General features: G+C 37.5%; 2 protein-coding genes across 2 annotated transcripts in view; both read left to right on the top strand.

The window, feature by feature from the left end:
- Window positions 1-33: 33 nt before the first annotated feature.
- SLC25A16 (solute carrier family 25 (mitochondrial carrier), member 16) lies at window positions 34-15,773 on the top strand. Its single transcript, XM_010184068.1, has 9 exons — window positions 34-238; window positions 799-891; window positions 3,104-3,237; window positions 4,930-4,993; window positions 10,732-10,853; window positions 11,390-11,456; window positions 12,249-12,411; window positions 13,298-13,366; window positions 15,232-15,773. The coding sequence occupies exons 1-9, from the start codon at window positions 34-36 to the stop codon at window positions 15,386-15,388; spliced, it is 1,074 nt and encodes a 357-aa protein (XP_010182370.1). The 3' UTR covers window positions 15,389-15,773.
- Window positions 15,774-16,610: 837 nt separating this feature from the next.
- DNA2 (DNA replication helicase/nuclease 2) overlaps window positions 16,611-21,637 on the top strand; it is a gene marked incomplete at its 3' end in the record, with an annotated part of 22,405 nt that continues 17,378 nt past the window's right edge. The window contains exon 1 of the mRNA XM_010184067.1: window positions 16,611-16,633. Coding sequence (XP_010182369.1) covers window positions 16,611-16,633 — 23 coding nt within the window. The remainder of the gene's footprint in view (window positions 16,634-21,637) is intronic.

Raw genomic sequence — 21,637 nt, 5'->3', positions numbered from 1 at the left:
GTGCCACTATGCCTGGCGAAGCTGCTGTAGAGGATGTCGTCACTTAAGAAGCAGGGGTCTCTTTTCCTTATTTCCCTCAGCGTGCTAACGCAGGTGACTCGCTTGTGTGAGAACCAGCGGAGAGCCCCGAGCAATCACCGCATAGATGTCCAAGGCGCGCAGACCCTCGCTGGGCTTCTCGGAGACGGCGGCTTATCCGCGTCCCAAAACTGTCGCGACTGCTCTTGTGAAGATTACGGTGGCGTGAGGAGGGGCAGCCTACCAAACGCACCCCCACGCTGTTAACCTCTTAAAGAAAAAGCCTGTTATTTGTTCATCCTGTCGGGTGCTGTCCCAGCCGCCTGGTTTGCGGGGCGGTAGGAAGATGCTTTGTTTATTTGAAGTTTTCCCGTCGGGCTGGGCTCGCTTGGTGGACCTCGCTGTCCGAAGTAGCGCAGGGTGCACGGCAGGCACGTAGCCCGCTCCTCTGGGGAGAGCAGCGAGGGCTGGGAGGGAAGGAAGGAGGAAGCGGGGTGGAAAACTTGAGTAACTTTCTCTGAAAGCTTCTTCCTGTGACTCCAGCAGCTGAGAGATGATGGCTCTGTTCTTTGTAATCAGGAAAAGTAGCTTATAAATTTCATTAAGGCCTTAAGGGTTTTGTAACATGCTCCTAATAGAGGCTGTTTACTCATCATCGGGGCTTTTTTGAGTTTCTCCTCACATACTTAATTTAAAAGTCCATTAGAAAAATCCTTTGTTTATCTGCCAATGTAAAGAACATTTGCATCCTGTCACTTTTATTTTTCCCCTCTTGGAAAGGTATTGCAGGATGTTGTGCCAAAACAACTACTGCACCGCTGGATCGAGTAAAAATTTTGCTGCAAGCTCATAACCACCATTACAAACATCTAGGTAAGATGGCTGCTGTGTTGTCTAATTTTTGGTTTTAAATACAATGTGTATGGTTTGGGTTTGTTGATTTAGTCAGCCATGTGGCTGATAAAGAAAGGCACTGATCAGTTAGAAGGTTGTATCTGTCTTGTCAGTCTCTGTGCCATGTTTGGTTAGGGTTCAAAAAGAAAAACAAACCCCTATGCCAAGGAAGTTGTGGTATTGGTCGATGTGCTAGAGATTGAGATGTCAAAATAATCCTCAGTAAAGCATATAAGAACTAGGCTCGATCTTTCCCTTGGTGAGGCCAACAGGAGATCGGTAATCACAGGTTCAAAGCTTGGATCGTTGATGTAAAATCCGGCACCGCTGGTTACTGCTGCAGTCTGCTCACTGATCGCCGGTTCCCAGGGGCTGCGGGAATCTGGCTCTGCAGAGCTCGGTAGCCCTCCCAGGGGCGGGTGAGTTCAAGACAGTGACTGCCAAATCCCGCAAGACTCGTGTGCAGTTCTGCTTGCAGATGGCAGGGTGGTTGATGGGAACTGAAGATAGAAGTGGGTTTGTGCTTGGCATGAGGTGTGGGTGATCTGTATTTGACATCTGTGTTGCATCATGGTTAAACTCTCAGTTGTCAGCATGTTCAGAACCATTCTCTGTGGGGCTGTAACAGTGCCCTCTTGTGCATAGCATTTGAGCTATTTTGTCATATGTTCTTGAAATATGTCATAACTTAGGTTTCCAAAATGTGTGCTACAGTTGTTAAGGAAAACAAACAACAACTTTGAGTTGGTTAAGTTTACATGTAATGAAACTTTGGAATTTTTAACTTAGAGACTGAAGAGAATTTTTTTTCAAAGGCTGGAAAAATAAATCTTGAGACAAAATTCAAGGTCTATATATTCACTTAACTGTTCCAAAAAGGGAAACACAAATAATGTGACATTTTGGTAACACAGTCACATAAGTATGCACTCAGATCTGCAGCCTAAGAACTGGAGGCTGAAGTAATTGGTCTGACTAATATTTTAAATTTATTTTCTGTTTGCTTTGTACTGTGCCGTAATTGGCAAGTAAAAGATTCTTCCCTATTTAGGGTGTTACCTATGATGCTGATGGTTAGAAATGTGTCTGAGTTGAATGCGTATCCTTGTTACATGTAGGCAAAAAAGAAAATGATGCGGATGGGATACCTGTAAGTGCAGAGACACGATGGATTAGTTCATCAAAGTCCTCACTGAATGTTTATACTGCTCTTGCTCTGTGGAGTTTGTGCCACGTGGATCTTGGAGCATGTGTTTTAAGAAATAAGAACAGTAACTCATCATTGCAGGGTAGAGAGAAATTCTAATTAAAGCAATTTCAGAGGCATGTAATAAGTGTGACATCTTAAAAATAGATTTAATTTTGTATTCTTGGAGCCCCGGAAACTAATTAATACTTGTTCTATTTAAACTTCAAATGAAGGTTTGTCAACTACTCTTTTTTTTTTCCCTGCCTGAAAGATGTGTAAATCTTGTTCAGTTCTTAATGATTTAGTTGCATATGAATGAAGACTGTTCAACTGTTAGTTATTAAGAAAAATGAGTCAATTTGATCGAAGTAATAATAGATTTATAATGAAACTGTAGGTTTTTCCCAAATGTTGTGTGATCATACATTAATTCCCACCTATTAAAAGGGAGTAGGATTGCTTTTTTTGCAGCAACTCCGGGACAGAAAGTGTGAGATGTTTTAAGTGTAAGTAATGAGAGGCTTAAACTTGTTTACTCAGTGATGGCACATAATCTCTAATTTAGCATGTAGCAATAGTAGGTTGTTTTCCTATGGCTTTAGATTTTGAAGTATTTATTTATTTATTTTGAACTGACTGAATTGATAGTCAAAGTTTCCTTCCTTCTGTTGCTAGTATTAGCTTCTGTGGGTGGATAGTACCATCTGCAGCAGGATTGCTTGCAGTCCAGGCAGGTCACAGGGCCTGAAATGTGTAAATTCAGAAGGAAGTTCACTGAGCCTGGGAGGTGAAAAAGCTGATAAAATTTAACCGTAAGCCTCTTCCTTCTGGCGATGTTTGGGCATTGAAAGTGGATTTTCCACTCTCCATAGTTACACAAGCAACATGATCCAGACTTAGTTCTGTGCATGCTCTCTTGTTGTCACTACTGTTTGCTTGATTTATTTTTTTTTCCTCTCCCCCAGTGTAATTGTTAAATACCTCTTTTTGTATTGCTGGCAGGAGTGTTTTCTACATTGTGTGCTGTCCCCAAAAAAGAAGGTTACCTTGGGCTGTATAAAGGAAATGGAGCGATGATGATTAGAATCTTTCCATATGGTGCAATTCAGTTTATGGCATTTGACCAATATAAAAAGGTAGTTAAATTTATTTTGCCTACCTTTTTTTTTTCCCTGCCTACAATGAATACAGATTCTTTAAGTGATCTAAACTAAGACTGAAACTTTTGTCTATTAATTATCTGCATGTCTTTCCTAAGGTTGCTTAATTTGGTCTGAATCTACCCATTAAAAATGTCGAGGCAATAGTGAAACTGCAGTGCTGCTTAAGTTAAAAAAAGCAACATTTTTTGTACTGTATTGTTGAGAATACTATTTTTTTAATGAAAGAAAAAGGTAATCGAAAGTCTGCTGCTATTTGTATTGCTATAAGGTAGTCCTATGTGAATAATGTAGGAACAAAATGTAACATGGAACATCTTGTTATATTGTGTTGGGATTCGTAGTGCATGATGGATGGGATAACTTAAACTTGAAAATATGTCTGGATATGACTGTTGTATTTGACCTGACAGAACTCTTGTCAGGCTCTAGATAAAAATTACCTGGAAGAGAAAATGTTCATTTCAGGGTCCCACAGGATTTGTGAATTCCTTTCTGCTCTTGTGCATTTACTCTTTCATAATAAATCCCTGCAACATCTTTTGGAGGTCAGGTGCTAGCATGAACATGTTTTTAAACATTGCTTATGTGTGGTGAAGAGTACAATTTTATTGTTAGCAATGAGGAATTCTATGTTTGAAAGGTCAGATTTAGTACGCAGTGAAGTAAATTGAAGACAGTGAGACTGAAATTGTAAGTCCCTTCCAAAAGAGGAAGGGAAAAAGAGGAAATTTCAGAAGGCTGGTACAAAAGGGTAACCATAATGAGTTTCATACGTTGGTTTTTTGGTGGTATAATCATAAATGCTGTTGGTCCATGCTTGTTTTATGTTGTGTTGAATAAAAGACTGCGTGCCATGCTTTATAATGAAATGATTTATGAATCTGCAAATTTCAAGAAACCATTTTGCATCTTAGCAGTTTTTTAATCTGTATACATTGAAGAAGTTTTGCAGGACTGTGTGAAAGAGCAAAAAACCCAGTTATTAAAAAAAGGAAGATAGAAAATTATCTTCTTCATAGCAGAAACTGATTCTTAAATAGTCTAAGTTATTTGATAAAAGCCTGGAAACTAATTTCTAACTTCCTTCCAGGATGTAATGTAACTTAGGAAGTTCTTGCTCTCAAATGCTTGTCCAATTTCACACTCTCCTCTTTTTTTTGGTGTGTGTGTTTGTTGTTTTTTGTGTGTGTGTGGTTTTTTTTTTAACCAGTTATACGGAGTCTTAAAAATATCTTTACAGGAGTGTTTCACATGCTGTGTATGGTAGAAAAAATTACTCTTCTCAGATGTCTCACTTTTCAACTTTGCTCAATGTCCTTTGCTCTCTTATCATGCAACGGTGATAGTATTTCGTTTGCCTTGTTTGGCACACATTAAAGATAACTAAATAAACAATCTAGTTTCTGAAGTGAACAGTACAAGTACTTTCAACTTGTTTTCCCTTGTTAGTAGAATTCTCGCACGTTCACGGTTTTAAGACCTTGGTAACAGCAACAGTGTTCAGAAGATTCTTTTAACAGTAATCAAGTGCTCTGTTTTGAATCTGTAGTGTTGTAAACTTCTTGGAAACAGCTGCAGAGTTCGCATTAATGTGCTGATAACTGTCTGATGTACTTCCCTGTATTTTCCAACATATGACTATTGTAAACATTCTGCATTTTGTAGGTAATAAAGAAGCAACTTGGGATTTCAGGGCATGTGCATCGATTAATGGCTGGATCCATGGCAGGTATAGTTTTGTACTTAGATTTCAGACATCTCTCTTGCTGAAAAGTTAATATTTGTTTAGAGGATGATTTGATGTGTTTTCTGGCCAAACCGTTGCAAATTTGTATTAAGCAAAACTACTAGTAAATGGTTAGTGTAACAAATGGTTGCTTAATTGGAAACTATTTGTCTAAGAGTATTCTTTAAAATATATTTGTTCAAGCATTGAATTCTGTGCTATGTTGTAAAGCACAGTTTTTATATTGTTTGTAATGGCTTTTAAAAAGAAATGAACAATCCAGTGTCATCAGGAGCCTGTCTGCCATTGCTACTGGGTTGAATGTAAGCCCAGAGAACTAGAGAGAACTGCAGCTCCTTAATGGGTGGATTCTTTAGCGTTGCCAGCAATGTCTATACTTTCCAATATCCAATGCAGGATTGTCACGGTACCCTTTAGAGCATGTGTGTGAACATTAAAAACCATCATAACCAGCATAATTAGCGCAATAGCAGTAGAAAACCCCACTTTTAAGCTGCCCGTGTACAGTGTGATTATACATTTCTGTTTTCCTCTTGGTAGTCATTCAGCCAAAAGTGGCTAAGAAAAAAACAGGGAAAGGTAAGTAATAGTGGACTGATTTTTAATTAAGGTGGTTCTCCATGTGCTTTGATTTTGTAAAACAGACTTAATACTGTCTAGTTGTGACATAAGTATTAATATTTAGCTTCTTTTTGGAATAAAAGTACCAGGGCTTGTTAGTACTACCTTTAGTTAAACTAGAAAGATGTCACAAAAGTATTTTGGCTATGCATGCCATCAGTTGAAAAGGAAAGAGAATGAAATTAAACAATTAAAAGATCTTAAAAACTATCAAAACCCATTTTGCAGCATATGTTCCAGAACTTGGCTGGCTTTCTGTCTGAAAAGAGTGGAAAAAATACATAGACTTTTTTGTCCTTTCTTCTGTTTCTTTCTTTCTTTCTCCTCCAGCTTTAACTGTGCTAAAGAACACTCTATTTTTTTTTCCCCGAAAGCTTATTATTAGCTTTTTCAGGATCCTTGACAGAGACCTGGAACCTGACTTGTGAGGCACTGTGAACACTGAGTAATCAGCTTAACTCTGTCACTGTTGGACACCCTGGAATTCTCTTAATAGATAAATTAATAGCATCTGGCATTGTTTTAAGTACCTTACTGGTTAAATCTGTTTTGTGTGGTTAAAGTAACAGAAATAAAATTAATATACAGTACCATCTGGAAACCATGATCAAATTAAATGCTTTGTGTGGTGCATTTAAGTAGAGTTTTACACAGTAGTCTGGTATTGAGAACCCCAAAACTGAGTAGATGAGCTAGACTTAGATGTGCAGTGAAATGAGTATAGCAGTCAGGTGTAGTAATAGTATCATATGTGAGTGTCTTACTATTTGATTGCTAGGTGGCATTAACTCCTTTTTGGCATATTCATAAATAAAAGGGGAGGGTTTATATTGAGTATGCCAAGAAGATATAGGGGAGGAAACAGGCGCTAAGAGCAGCATAGTTTGAAATCTGATACAGAAGTTCTCTTGATTTACAAACAAAATAAGAAAAGCCTTTTAAAAGCAATTGCTAGTATTTCTTGCTTTAGCTCATGTGGCTTAGTCTCTTGCTGGCTCCAATAACTTGGTTCTTCCAAGTTTAAGTGAATAAAGGAAATGGTGTGCTGCATGCACCCCAACGTTGGTGTAGAGGGGTCTGCACAGTTTCCTGGGACCTGATATGATGCAGTTGAAAGTGAATAGCCTTTGTTTCCCTTTCCTTTTTGCCCCCTCTATACCATCTATCCACACAGCTGTCTGCTTTCACTTCTGTGTATGCTACTGATATTTAAATCTTGCTTATGTCAGTGTTTTCAGCATTACTAGCAGTCAACAGACCTGAATCAGCTTCAAAGTGGTGAGAAACATTTGAGTATTCTGTAACTGATAAACAGGATCAAAAGCATATCCATAGGGAAAAAAACAAGACAATGAGGATGGGGGTAGTGGCTGAGAGAAAAGAAAAACCTATTGTCATGCATATATTTAAGGAGGCCAAGTTAAAGTTACTGTGGAAACTTTAACTCTGAATTTCCTGAGCCTTGTGTGATTCAAATTTCAGCTGTAACACCTCATTAACAGATAAATGATGTATAACTTCTTTTGAGGAAAGACAGAGCTGGGCAGAAGATAAAGAAATCATAGAGGTTAGTGAGGTTTAAGAAACAAAAATGATAAAATAACATCTATATCGGATGATTTTGCAACTCTGATTTAGTTTTCTGAATTAAAAAATCTGAATTAAAACACAGCAATGGGTATTTCCTTCACTGCACTTGATTAACTTAAAAATAAAAAGTAGAAAGACCAGATGTTATCTAGGATAAACTCAAGTCCAATGAAACTAATACAGAAAGCATGCTTTTGCATTTCTTTTTACTTTTAGTAAAAGTGGTTGGAAAATAGTACTGATCTAGGAGGATTCAGACTCTCTCAATTTCAAATAGTATGTGATTGAGAGCTACCTGTTTGAGTCAGCATTTTAAAAGAATCTGTGCTGTTTATTTCTTCAGGTGCAATTCAGAAAGAAAGAGAATTACACATTGGAGGTCTAGAGTTCTTCAGGCAGTTCTTTAACCTCTCTTTAAAATACTGTCATCAGTTATTTCTCTCTATGTATACTTCCTGAAGCTTTGTTTTGTTCCCGAGATGCCTCCTTGATAAAAGATACCATTTGAGGAGCTTGTCTTCTGCAGTTCAAGGCTGTGACTTGTACTTATCACTTTCTGAACTCTAAATCACCTGGTAGTATTTAATTTGATCTGTGTAGTTGTTGATAAAGTCACAAAGAGAAATAATAAAAGAAATCATACAGAGATCATAAAAATTTGCCTATCAGATATGTTTGCAGTATCTGATCTTTGTACATTCATTTTACTTGTGTTTTTTTTTCTCTTGCTCCATACTGGCTTTTATTTTTATTTTCAAAGAAAGAAAATTACTAAGAATGGAGGAATAGGGGAACTGGTAGGCAGAGATCGATCTCTATACAGCTAATATAATTGTTAACTCGCAAAGCCTGGGAAGCAAACCAAGGACAGTCTTAATTCCTCTTGTGCTTCATTGACGCTCGGTCTTCCTGAAGGTCTGTGTAACTCTAGTACCTTGTCCCCAACAGTGGTAAAAGGTGCTTTAGGACAATGTGATAAGTGAAGAATGGTCTTTCTCTGGCTTTCTTGACTTCTGACTCAGCATATGCACTGAAAAAGACTGCTGTTTTTGAAGTAGTTTCTTAAAGGAGGGAGGAACTGCATTGCCCTGTTATGATTATTTCAGAGCAGTCACTGGTAATTGCTGTACGGATCTTTTAACTGTTGAGATACTTCCAGTTCTGTCCTGTTTAACCAGGGACAGGACACGTTTTTGGCTCAACTCTCATTATCTGGGATAGAATTTGCCTCCTCAGGACAGAGAATCAACCTTAAGATGCTGTGGTCTGACTTCTGATAACTCATATTTACGGAGTAGAGATTATATTAGTATTTTTGTAGACTTCACCACAATGACTTTGTGTCCCAAAGCTGACTGCCATTCCTCCTGGAAAGGATAGTGTCTGTTCTGAGGCCCAAAAGAAATCTTGATCCCTTGTATTTACATTTTGCTTATATGAACAGTAACTAGTAACTGTTCTCTCCCTGTTGCTACAAGAAAGCATATTTTGTGGCTGATGTTAGAAACCTTGTTTTTCAGAACTCAAGGCTAGAGAATTTTAAGAAAAATAAAATTCCTATTTAAATCCTTACTACGTATGGCTTCTTTCTGTTCCATCTGATTTTTGTCCAAATTGTACTATTTTGGGGCTGTGTTCGCTAGTTTTTGCATGCACCAGGCTCTGGGTCTGTTTGCCAGTCTGTTCAGAGAATATTCCTGGATATCAGTGCATGGTTATGTATCAGTGATTGGAAAGAGAAAGGGGATAAAGTTGTCTGTTTTCTGAAGTGGGATGACTTTCCTGTGAACTCTTAAGCTCTGTAAAAGCTTTTTTCCCCTCTTTTCTTTTCATTTTTTAAACTGCTTGAATTCATCCATTTTATGGTATTTCTTGACATCTCAGGCAATCCATTAGGAAGAGGCTGTAGTCTGAGGGATTGCATTTAATAGTTTAGGTCAGTGGAAACAGTCCTAAAGTTGCTTTAGTGTTTTGCAGCTTCTAACTTTTAAACCCTATGGGTGAGACAACATCAGAAATCAACTGCAGATGTCTGCTTTTTGTTCAGAGGAATTGTCCGAAATCTCTGAAAGAGATAATTTTAGTCTTCTAAAATGAATGACTGGTAGGATACTCCAGAAGGCCACAAACTTTACTGTCAATTGACAGTTCCCTGTGTCGGCTGGATAGCTCACTTATGGTGTTAGGTATTTTTGTTGGTCTGTTTTTTTTCCTTGTCTGATCCTGATATCTTCTGTCAGATCATTCATCTTAAAGTTGCATTTTTTTTTTTGTCTTTCACCCTTCCCCTCTCCAGGCATAAAAGTTATGAAGAGTTTGTTGGCTTGAATTGTTGTGTTTGAGTTTTGGTGTGTTGTGTTCCCCCTACCTTGTGATTTTCTCTTGACCTTGTGGAAGGGAGGAGAAATGATAAACCTACAAAAAGAGAGAGCATTAAGAGGAAGTGGCAATTTCCTGCCAGCATAAAAACTATGCTTATTTTCTGTAGGACCAATTTTTAAAGGTGATGTTTAGCTAAATCAGAACAGCTGCTAGAAAACAATATCAATCTTGAAGTTTTTTTGCTTGCTTTTTCTCCTTTTCCCACTATTTTTTTTTTTTAGTCATGGTGATATACGACCAGAAAATGACTCCTGTTTATAGTAAACAGTTTTAACTATTCCCTCTAAATCATGTGTCACAAATTGAGTGGTTTACCTCAGAAACTAGCAGTAGGAAAGACTGTTGTTCAGGTAACTGTTAGAGGAGTTGTTCTCTGTACTGGAGTTCTGTTCCCAAAATTGCAGGTTGGTCAGCATCTAATCAGTTTGGAAGCAGTTAATAACTGGATGAATCATAAGATTTGGTTTTTATTTTTTTTGACCCATAAGTCCAGAAATAGCTGCTTTTGTCAGATTTCTAAAACAGAAATGCTGGTGTAACATGAACTATTAAAATGCAGTAATGCAATGCAGTTAATTATTCTTCACTGGTATGATCCTGACTTTATTTTAAATGTCATTAGAATATATTTAGTATTTTCAGATGCAATAGATAGGTACATGTACTTATCTGCAGTATTCACATCAAATGCTGACACAATCTTTTTGAAATTAAACATGTAAATTTACTGGTTTCATTTATTTTTTTTAAAGATACTGTAGGATTAGCTTTCATAGTTGCAATCCAGTAAAACTGATGCACTTGACTAGCCTGCTGCTTATGACCGGTGGACTTAAATAAGGTTGCTCATGTGAATACAGTTAGGCTCATAAATATTTGGAAAATCAAGACCTAGGTGTGCAGCTTCAGTGAACACTAAGTATAAACATAAATCCTTCATGTGTTGCTGAAGTTGGTGTTCCTATTTGCTGATTATAAGTGACTTTAACTGTTTCTTTCACAAATAATTTGTATGTGCTCTTATATTCACCGCCACAAAAGGAAGTTCTAATTTTCAAAATAATCCTAGAAGCAGATAAGGTGTAGGTGAGTTTTGTTTGCTTGTTTTGTTTTTGTTTTTAATAAAGGTATTACAGCAGTGATTTGTACTTACCCTCTTGATATGGTTAGAGTTCGTCTGGCGTTTCAAGTAAAAGGGGAACACAAGTACATGGGAATTATCCATGCATTCAAGATGATTTACACAAAGGTATTTTTTTCTTTTAATCTTCAGTCCTGTCAAAACCAAATATGCTCTTTAAAGAATGTTGCACTGCATTGAAAATTGTGGCTTGGTGGAAAATAACATCATGGCGTGCACATGGATTTTTTTTTTTATTTAAAAGTTATCTGGATGCTTCCTTTTACTTAGGCTGCTAAGATGTAGCTAAGACTTAAGTAAGCGGGAGGTCAAAAACAGCATAGAGAAGTTGCTTTTCAAGAACAAGTAGTAACAATACAAAAAAACTTGGGGAGGAGGGATATGTATAATGCAGAAATGTCTCCTGGATTATGATGCTGGATGTAGATTTTTCTCCTTCACTTCCCCTTCTTTAACTCTTATGGAGCCAGGCAGTTGTCCCCTCAGTTCTTCTGGCACAAGAAATGCAACTTGATGTTAGCTCCTTGGTGCTAGGTGATGCTAGTCAGATTGCTGTCAGGTGAATTTGTATGAACAGTCATATAACTTGTTAAGACATCTGCTGTATTTCTTGCCACAAATGTACTTGTGTTTTTCTTTCAAAGGAAGGTGGTTTTAGTGGATTCTACAGAGGGCTGATGCCAACTGTTGTAGGAATGGCGCCATACGCGGGTAAGTTGAAAACAGAATACAGCAGTTCTTCAGCAGTTGTGTGCTGCTAAATGTACATAATATATTTGCACGCCTAATTAATTAGCTTCTGTTAAAAGCAAGGACTCTGTTTTTTTACTTAATGGAAAGGGAAGGCCAGTAGAAGCATTTGCAACTCTTCGATCGTAATCTAGAATTAATCAGTGTATGTTAAAGCATCTTCAGTAGGCAAGGCCTGGCTTTTCTGAAGTTTGGAGTTCAGAGGGAGAGAGATAAAGTAGTGGTTCTTTCTCTTCTGCTTCCCAGTCTTCCCACAAGAAAGCATGTAGGATATTTCTGTTAAACAGGCAGATCCATGAGAAAGCAACGTGCTCTATGGATGGAAGTTTAGAGCCTCTGTATTGGCTCCATCTCCTGGTGACTTTCATGTAAAAACTTACACAAGCTAAATCAGTGGGTGACATGGGATGAAGGAATATCAGAACTGCCCAGCTGAAGTACACTCTTATATAAAAGATGCGAGATGTTCTTCAATTAAAAAGAATTAGGAGTCACTCTTAACAGCAAATCCAGTAATTAAAACACACGGTCTCTCTTATTTATAGTGTTCTTTCAATGTTAATTAGAAATACTAATTCATTTGGACAGAAGTTGCTGTAGAAGTTCAAAGTATTGTTTATTTCTGTGTAAGAAAAACTTCTAAAATTTGGGAAATAGTTTAATTTTGTAATTTCAGCTTTTTGTTTATCATGATGATGCATCGACAAATAGTTTGCTCTTTATGAAAGTACATAAAATTAAATTTCCTTTTAGGTTTTTCATTTTTTACCTTTGGTACCTTAAAGAGCATTGGACTTGCTCAAGCACCTAACTTGCTTGGACGGCCTTCATTAGATAATCCCGATGTCTTAGTTTTGAAAACACATGTAAATCTGCTGTGTGGTGGCATAGCTGGAGCAATAGCTCAGACGATATCGTAAGTTTGGGTATTGTTTGGTTTTCTTTTTCTTTTCCCTATATAGCTATTATATTCTCAGATAAGTTTATTTAGAATATTTATATATAAAGTCTAGTTATTAGTAAGGTGTTATTTTTTAAAATCACGTCAATCAGACATTGGAATTCAGGTATTTAATTTATTTAATTTACTAAATATCCATTTAATCTTCAGGGTCTTTAAGCCCTTTAAAGTTTATATGCATTGAATCAGTTAAACAAATTCAGACGCCTCTCCTAAAATCAGATGGAGTCTTGCTTGGTAAGCTATGAAATTTTGACTATGAACATAACTTGCATAATTTTGTTATTGTAATTTATTTTCAAAACAACGTAACTTGTGAAGCCACAGAACTAAAGAAAGAAAGTCTTAGATATTGTATTTGGCATTAATTTTTTGTTACTTTGCCTGCTTTCTCCATTCTCATGTTGTCCTTGTCATACATTTATTTTATCCATAAAATAAATTAATATAATGGACTTGCATGGCATAAATTTTTCACAAATCATCACATTACAATGTCATTTTCTATTAATCCTTAAACTGTTAATTTTATTTTTGATTCAGGTGTCTTCTCCCTCCAGCGTTTTACAGACTGTTTTATGCTCTCATCTGATCTTCATGTCTTCCTTACTTGTGCCAAATGGAATATATTAAGAGATCTGATTTGCTGGTTTTGGTTGTATAGGTGAAATCTCCCTTTTTTGAGAACTTTAAGCTGTGTGGAGAATCTGAGCTGGATTCCTCACTCGTTGAAAAGGGAGCTTGAAGGTTGCACATGGACTTGTGTGTTTTCTTTGTTACACAATATTACTATAGTCACCATACATCTGGTTGAACTGCTGTTCAAATATCTCCTCTGTAGATATCCCCTTGATGTAACTCGTAGGCGAATGCAGTTAGGAGCGGTTCTCCCAGACTCTGAAAAGTGCCTGTAAGTATTTTTCTTTTCATCCATAGTAACTGAATTCTTAGATGTCTGAGAAAAGTTAAATGCTTGTTGTTTGGGTATTTTTTTAAGCTTTAAAAACAAAAAAACACCAACAAACAAGCAAAACTCAAAAAACCCAAGCTACTCTGTTGTTGATTTCTTCATTCTTTAATGAGTAAGTTTCCACCCAGACAAAAGCTGCCAGTATTGGTCTGGGATTAAAAAAATAACTGAAATCACTAGGGCACTTTTGGTACTAATGCTGTGTTTGTATTGGTAACATGTTTTTTTTTGTTAAATAGTGAAATATTTAACTCAAATTGTGATACTTATCTTTGATATCAGCAAGATCCTAGAGAGACTGAACGCTTCTACTGAAAAGAAATGTTTCAAGGTGTTTTCTAATGGTGCAGAATCTTTTCCACAAGATGATTTTGCATAATACTGTTTTATTTGACCTTTCTTGCATATGCAGTAATGTCCTACACCCCACATATAGTTGGGGTTCCTCCAGGTTTTTTAGTCTCATACTTCAGTTCAGTAGAAGTGGTAATTCCATAATATCCTTAAAAATATAATATTAAATCAGGTCTCAGCTTGAAAAACTTTCTGAATTTCAAATTGCCTCAACCAAATGCAATTCCAGGACAGTTTTATCTCGGTTACTTTCAATCTTTTGGAATTGTTTGTCTGAATCCAGTGTGATTCACTGTGAACCTCCTGCATGGCACATCGGATCTTACTGACAGCAGTCTGTCATAGTGACCTTTCATAAAACAACCTAGGTGTTGCTTACTGTGAAAGCTGCTCTTCTGTTTTCCTTAGCAGCCTAAGATTTGTTTTGCTTGCACTTTGTTTCCACTCCAAATACTTTTAAAATAAAAATGCGTTAATTGTTCCTGGGGTTTTACTTTCTGCGTTTGTGAGAACTACCTTAAAAGACAGTAGGCTTCCCAATTTAACAATATGGTTGTGCCCATGTTTAGAGAGAGCTGTGCCTTGAAGGAGTGTAGAGGATGTTTTTAGAGGACAAGAGGATAAAACAAATACGAAGTCTTGGAAGTTTTGGGGCATACAGATGATGTTCTCAAAGAGCAATGTCTTTAGTGGCTTTGAAATGTTGAGCACCTTACAGATTTTTACTCGAGGGCTTTGCATTTAATGTCCATTTGCTCAGTTTCAAAGTAAGTATGTTAGGAAAATCATTCTCTTTTAATATCTACTACAAAATTTGCATTTAATAAGGTAAAATATTATATACTTAACACAAATTCCAGCATTTGGCTTTTGAGAGGAAGCACTAAGTCCTTGTCATGGTGGAGGAAGCTACACACGTGCAAGATGTAGAATGCAGAGCTAAACATAAATTTTACATGCAGAGCTTTAGAAGAATTGGCAGTATGATTGAGTGCTCAGAGAATGGGATACAAGCCTAAATACTCAACTTTAATGCAAGAAGTGTGTGCTACTTTGAGCAAATTGTTTCTCTTACTCTGTATTACTTTTGTAAGGAGGACTGATGCTTCTCAACTCCTTCCTGCCAGATAGGCAACAGAATATGCATAGCCTTTCTGGTGTAAAATGTCATAATATGCCTTTTAGGGCAGGTGTTTTCAGACTGAAACTACTTCAGATGGGATTGCACTGTCCTCTTTCCCAGCCCTTGTGCCCCTGTTTCTTGTAGAAGCTCAGAATATCTTCTGAGTCCTCAGAAAACTGTAATGCTTTGCTATATGGAACCCCATGGGCTTTTCCTCCATAGATCTCTTAAGAATCAAGTAGAACAAGTGTCTTGTATTTTACAGAAAGTGATTTTGAATATTGAATATATGTATCCAGTAATTAAATTTGAATTCTTATTTTTCCAGTACAATGGTGCAGACACTGAAATATGTGTATCAACAACATGGAATACGAAGAGGATTATACCGTGGCTTATCTCTAAATTATATTCGTTGTATTCCTTCCCAGGCTGTGGCTTTTACCACATATGAACTTATGAAACAATTATTGCACCTCAACTAATTTTTTTTTAAAGACTTTCCTGTAAAACTACACTATCAGTGCTCAAATTATATTGGTGAGTAAATTACTTGAAGTTTAAAAAAAGCTATCTGTTACTGTGGAACTGCTGTTGTCTGACATTTGTATTTGCCAAAATGATGCTGATTTCCTGGAGTCAAACCAGGAGACAGATCAAAATAAACGTTAGTTAGCTATAAACATTTTTTTGCACTTGATCTTCTAGGCTTCATTAGATTAATATTAAGAATTACACAGCTTTAAAATGACACCCACATTTTATACAGGTTTCAAGCTGTTAGTTATTTAGATTTATCAGCATACCAGGAGTTACACACGTGGTTATATTGCCTTTTAAGCTACTAGTCAGACATCTGTTCTTCTTCAAAAATCAAATGGAATAAACTGATTTGAACAAAACACAATGATTTTCATATTCAGATACTTGCCAGCTCTGTAGAAGCTGAACTCAGCAGATCACAACTTAAGCATCTTTTCATTCTTTTTTTGAACAAGTTTTCTGTGTGCAAGAACAATGTGTCTGTCTTCTGATGGGTACATGTGAAAGTCTCGCCAATCATTTCAATAAATAATGACAAGATGTGTTTAGTATTATAGTAACCTGGCAATTTGGAAACTGGTTTCTTGGCATACATTCTATTCTAAAATATGCTTTATTTACACAAATAAAATCAGGGGGAACTTTTACAGTGACAAGTGCTAGAAAAGATCTCCTTAAGGCAGTTTGTATGGGCATAATCTTACAAGGTATTTCTGTACCTTTTCTGTGGAGCTGAATGTTCTTGATTCAGTTCATTGAAGGCTGAGTATTTTATGTACAGTCCAGTACAAGCTTGTGAAAACAGGGTTGTCTTTACCTTAAGACATGGTGACAAACAAGACTGCATGCTGCTGCATTTACTTATTTAGGCATATGGATCGTATTCAACTTCTTGTGCAAGGAAAGAAAATGAAGATTGTATTGGAGTCTGTAGGTGTGTACATGTACTGCTTCTGAAGTATGGTATGCAATAGACTATTACATGTTTTCCTTCTACAGTTGCTTTTGTAGAGGGAATTATTTTCCAGATTTGTTTATACATGATTTGCATTGGTACTCTTGATTTTACTCACTTGATTCAGGAAACTGTAAAGCATTTACTATAAGTGATATAAGTTATTTATTTATTGTAAATATTTTAGCGGTCTCTTTTAAGAATTGGCAATGGTTATGTTAAATGGTGGATGGTAAGATTGATTTGCTTAATTTTGACAAATTTGACAAACTGGATTTTTGAGTTATATATTCAATACCAACTTTTGTGGCTCAATTCTTTTTTCCTTTTTCTTAAAATTATGTTTTTCTTTGATATTTAACAATGTAGCGATGGACAGAGAATGACATGTACTTGAATTTATTTTATTAAACACTTTGAACTAATGTCGTAGTGTGATTTATATGTGTTGTAGCCAGAAAGAATGCATGTTTTTGGTATTATCTGTATGTTTGCTCTTGTAGGTAATTCTGCATAACATTGTCGTTCTTAATTAAGAGAGCACAATTAAGATTTTGGTTTTGGTCTGATTTTTAGTTTCACTTAAAGGAAAACTAACCAATATCAGAGTGAATCTTTAACAGTCCTTGTGGGAGAGCTAAAAAGGGCGGGGGGGGAGAGGAGAGAGGTGTGTCATTTTTCTTACTTACATTGTTTTACTGTCTAAGCAAATAAGCTTATTCTCAGGTGCCAGTTCTTTGCCATGTTAATACTGTTAAGGTTGTTTAAATTTAGAGTTTTACATCTTAATTTTAGTAAAAGTGATGTCTTTGAGGAACTATGTGTCATGAGAAGTTAAGCAGTTCGTATGCAGAATAAAGCAGAATCCACCATATTCACTCTTGAATGGAAAAAAACCAGTAAGAAGTGTTCCCTAAACAATGGAGTAGGATATTGAATGTGAAAAATAAACCTACTGGATGAAACTGTGCTATATTTTCAGGAATAGTTTTTGAAAATAAAATTTAAACCTGTATGAATAACCTAAAATTTGAAAGTATTTTAATACTTTTAAGCAAGGTCTATGAAAGAAAAATACTTTTTATCCAAGGGCTAGATGAGAGGAGATTGGAGTCCATTTTATTATTTTTAGTAGATATTTATAACTCTTTCTGGAAAGGTTATTCAGGTATTTCTTATTCAGTTAGAACATGGAATTTACTTAGAGTATCTGACTACCACAATGGAAACATGGGACTTAATTGTCTTTTTTCTTTTTTCTTCAGTGATGGCTGTGTGAAAACTGGATTTATTTTAAATTTTAACTACTGAGGGATTTATTCCCTTGTTTTTTTTTCTTGTCTCTCCAGTATTTTCAGTGTACGAAACAAGCATAATCTAATTTTAGCCAGCAAAAAGTACAAAATTAGGCTTTAGCCAAGCTCATTTCTGTGCCTCAGAGATACTTTCTAATTATTTTTTCTGTCTGCTTTGTCAGCAAATGGAAGGGGTCTGAATATCTGGTTTTGCCTAAAAATCCATATCATAATCATGCTATAACTAATAGTTCTATCCAGTTAAGTAATTCTTTTTTTGAAGACTGGTTATGTAGCCATGTATAATACTTATAAAATCTCTAAAACCCACCTATTTCTAATACTTATTGGCATAAAAGTAGAAAAGAGCCTCACCATTTTAGGATTCCCTCAAGTGGGACAGTCTCACACAGGCTTATCCATTTGTCTTGAAAATCTCAGTCTTGGGGGCTTTGTTTCTAGTGGTTAAGCATTATGTCTTTAAAACGAACCCCGTGGGTCATCTCTACATTCTTACAATTGAAAATTTTGCATGCTATAACTAAGGCATTTATGTATGACCAATACTGCAGTTTGCAGTCATTACACAGAGAAGTTTCATGTATTTTAACCATTTTTATACTGATTAATTCCAATGTCTTTTTGTATTTGTTACATTACTCACATTCTCCAGATGTTTCTTGTTGCTGATTTAAATAATCTGAGACCTCAAGGTGGACAAATTCTTGATGCAACTCTTCAAATTCCTCCCCTCCTTCCCTGAAAAAGGAGCATGCAAGGCACCTGTAATAAATATTTTTTTTCTGTTTGCAACCAAAACAGCTATATTTGTTCAATTCAAACAGGTATAAAGAAAGATCTCTGTGCTTGGTCCTTAACTGTGTTTTTATTCTGTGCAATCAGTGTGAGCGAGTCTGTTCAGCTCAGATCTCTGCTTCAGTGACGAGACAGACTGCCCCTCAGCATCCTCAGAGTGGATCCCAAGTTGCTGCAGGCTGCTGCTCTCAGTTAGGTTTTCTGTACTCTCACTCTCCTTCCCACTACAGTTGGTGGGGTCTGACCTCTTCTCGTACCACAGTGTTAGCATGATTGCATGGTAAATCAGTTAAGGAAGCTGACAGCTTTCCTTGCAGCTAACTTACACTGTTTTATTCTGCTATTTAACTATACCTTTGGGCGCTGTTTCACATTTTGCCTCATCTGGGGTAGATGGACTAGATACCATGGTGCTTTCACTGATCAAAAGGTTAATCCACCAAAAGAAATGAATGGATTTTATCGGTATCACTAAACCAGCTCACACTGTGGCTGCAGACTTGCTAGATCTGATGCAAGGCGAATTCAAACTCAGATTTAGCTTTAGGGATAAACTTGCTACCTCAGGTGGCAGCAGGCACGTATGCATTACTGAGTCAATTGCTGGGAAAGACACAGATGTAGGTTCTCCTATAGATTGACATTATTAAATCTGTGGCCTAAAAAATAAGGGCATAGAAAGCGTGTTGACTGTAAGTATAGATAGCTAACTCCCTGTTTGTCACAAGATTGGAAGGAACAAATTTAATTATCTTGTGATAACAATTTTTTGTCAGTAAATTCCTGAATTTACACAGTTCAAACCTGATTAAGAATGCTGAGGTATCTTAAAATTGTAAGAACATTTTTCTCAGCCACTGATGCCAGAAAGAATTAAGAGCCATAGCTTGAACATTTTCAGGGCAACCATTGGTACTAAAGTAAGGTTTGGTATTTTTCTGGGTTTCACAGATTCTCTGTGGAGATTCTCCAGAATGATTGGATTTTAAGTAACTTCAAAAAATATTTAAAGCCTATTTTGTACTTTTACGACCATATTACTTGAAGATACTTCTTTTTTTAGTGTATGAGAGATGTGTAGGTGTCATGCGCTCAGCCATGGCCACGTGCTTTGAGGTGCTCCAGCATGACCTCATGCACAGCCACTGACGCTTTGAGGTGTACCTTCTCCAGCATGGACTTATTCTTGGGCCACAATCCCCTCAAAAGTGTACCTGCTGCGGCACAGACATAACCACAGCCACAGATGCTTTGGAGTGTCCTGCTCCTGCATGGACTTACCCACAGATCAGTCTTTTTGACTTGAGTTCTTACTGGAGTTCCAGCCTGTCTGATAGAGCAGCACAGAAACGGCAGTAATGCCCTGGCCATCTGTGAGCCCAGGTGTGTGGCCATTGCTATTATCAAAATGTTCCCAGACTCAACAGAGTAAGATGATGAGCAGTACAGCAAGCAGCGAAAGCAAAAAGCAGTGACTTACAAGCACTGGAATCTAATATACAGTAAGGCAAGCCAGTACCGTGGCAAGCACAGAAGCCTGCCCATTAATAGCTAAACAGCTGTAACAGCTATAAATTCAATCTACACATTCCAATAAAATCTGTTGTTATCTTGAACACTTGGAGTTCCACATTGGGCACCAAAAAAGACTGTTGTGGTTAACCCCAGCCAGCAACTAAGCACTACATAGCTACTCACTCACTACCCCTGGCTGGGAAAAAATTGGAAGGGTAAAAGTGAGAAAACTCCTGAGTTGAGATAAATACAGTAAAGCAAAAGCTGCACGTGCAAGCAAAGCAGAATAAATTGATTCACTACTTCCCATAGGCAGGTAGGCGTTCAGCCATCTCCAGGAAAGCAGGGCTCCATGGCGCATAATGGTTACTTGGGAAGACAAACACCATCGCTCCAAACATCACCCACCTTCCTTCATCTTCCCCTGGCTTTACATGCTGAGCATGACATCGTGTGGTCTGGGATATCCCTTTGGTCAGTTGGGGTCAGCTGTCCCAGTTGTCCCCTCCCAACTTCTTGTGCGCTCCCAGCCTACTTGCTGGTGGGGTGGTGTGAGAAGCAGAAAAAGCCTTGACCCCATGTAAGCACTGCTCAGCAATAAGGAAAACAGCTGGGTATTAAGAACACTGTTTTTGGCACCAATCCAAACCATACCCCCGTGCTAGCTACTGTGAAGAAAATGAACTGTCCCAGCTAAAACCAGCACAATAGGCAACATGAGACTGCAGAACACAAGGTTACCAAGCGTACAATTTATGTAATCTCTTTTAATACCATACCAAATTACGTGACCGTGCATTTATTAGTATTGACGTGTAAATATTAAATTCCAAGTAAGCTTATATTAGCAGTTCTGTGATGGAAAGCCACATTAATGTAACTTAGTATATGTATTTCTGGACTATCCCAGAGAAGACTAAAGGGGCTAATTTAAGTATGGTTTCACCTTTTAAAATTCAAGCTTTGATCCTTCTGTTGGGATGTTTAACCATTGGCCAGAACATTCCAAGGAACAAAGCCTCATAACCATTTCTCAATGTTTCACTATATTAGAGATAGAAGATCAAACTCTTAATATATCATTTTCCTGACATTTGTTTAAATGAGAAGTCATACTGATGAATTAAGAACAGAGTCTGTGTCCTTCAGTCTTTGCTAAAAGTAGTAGTCTCAGATCCAGAATGCTTTGCTGAAATAGTGGTTTTGTGGCCAAAAACGAAATCTGTGCATCTGAAACTTCACTTCAGAAGGCCTCTGTCAGTGAACAGCGCCAAATGTAAGAAGTTCTTACCAGAGAAAAAGCTCGACTTTCAGGCTGAGATTCACCCATGAGGAGTTGGGAGCAAGAGCGCATCATAATTTTACCTCGTACCACTGCACTGGTACCAGCAGAGGGACTGAGAGAGCCCGTCCCCAGCCGCAGTCCCCGGCGGCCCGTGAGGCTCCCTCAGGGCGCGGTCCCCGTCCCCACGCCCATGGGCGGAGGAGCCGCGCGCCACTTCGCGCCTTGCACCCCTCTGCCTGCGCGCGGGAAGCGCTCGCCCCGCCCCCTCCTCCTCCCGGCACACCTCCCATTGGCTGCGCTCGCCCCCTCCCCGCCAGTGGACGCG

Source organism: Mesitornis unicolor, unplaced genomic scaffold (assembly GCF_000695765.1).
Source record: "Mesitornis unicolor isolate BGI_N332 unplaced genomic scaffold, ASM69576v1 scaffold4005, whole genome shotgun sequence".
Taxonomy (NCBI): domain Eukaryota; kingdom Metazoa; phylum Chordata; class Aves; order Mesitornithiformes; family Mesitornithidae; genus Mesitornis; species Mesitornis unicolor.
Note: the sequence above shows the minus strand (reverse complement) of the source record. Positions and strands in the feature narration are given on the sequence as shown.

What these genes read in the sequence shown, in the direction of transcription:
- SLC25A16 (XM_010184068.1), top strand. Translation starts at nt 34, where the DNA reads ATGTCGTCACTTAAGAAGCAGGGGTCTCTTTTCCTTATTTCCCTCAGC. An exon ending in GCAATAGCTCAGACGATATC is followed by an intron (nt 12,412 to 13,297) that starts GTAAGTTTGGGT and finishes TCTCCTCTGTAG; the next exon opens with ATATCCCCTTGATGTAACTC. An exon ending in CCAGACTCTGAAAAGTGCCT is followed by an intron (nt 13,367 to 15,231) that starts GTAAGTATTTTT and finishes TTATTTTTCCAG; the next exon opens with TACAATGGTGCAGACACTGA.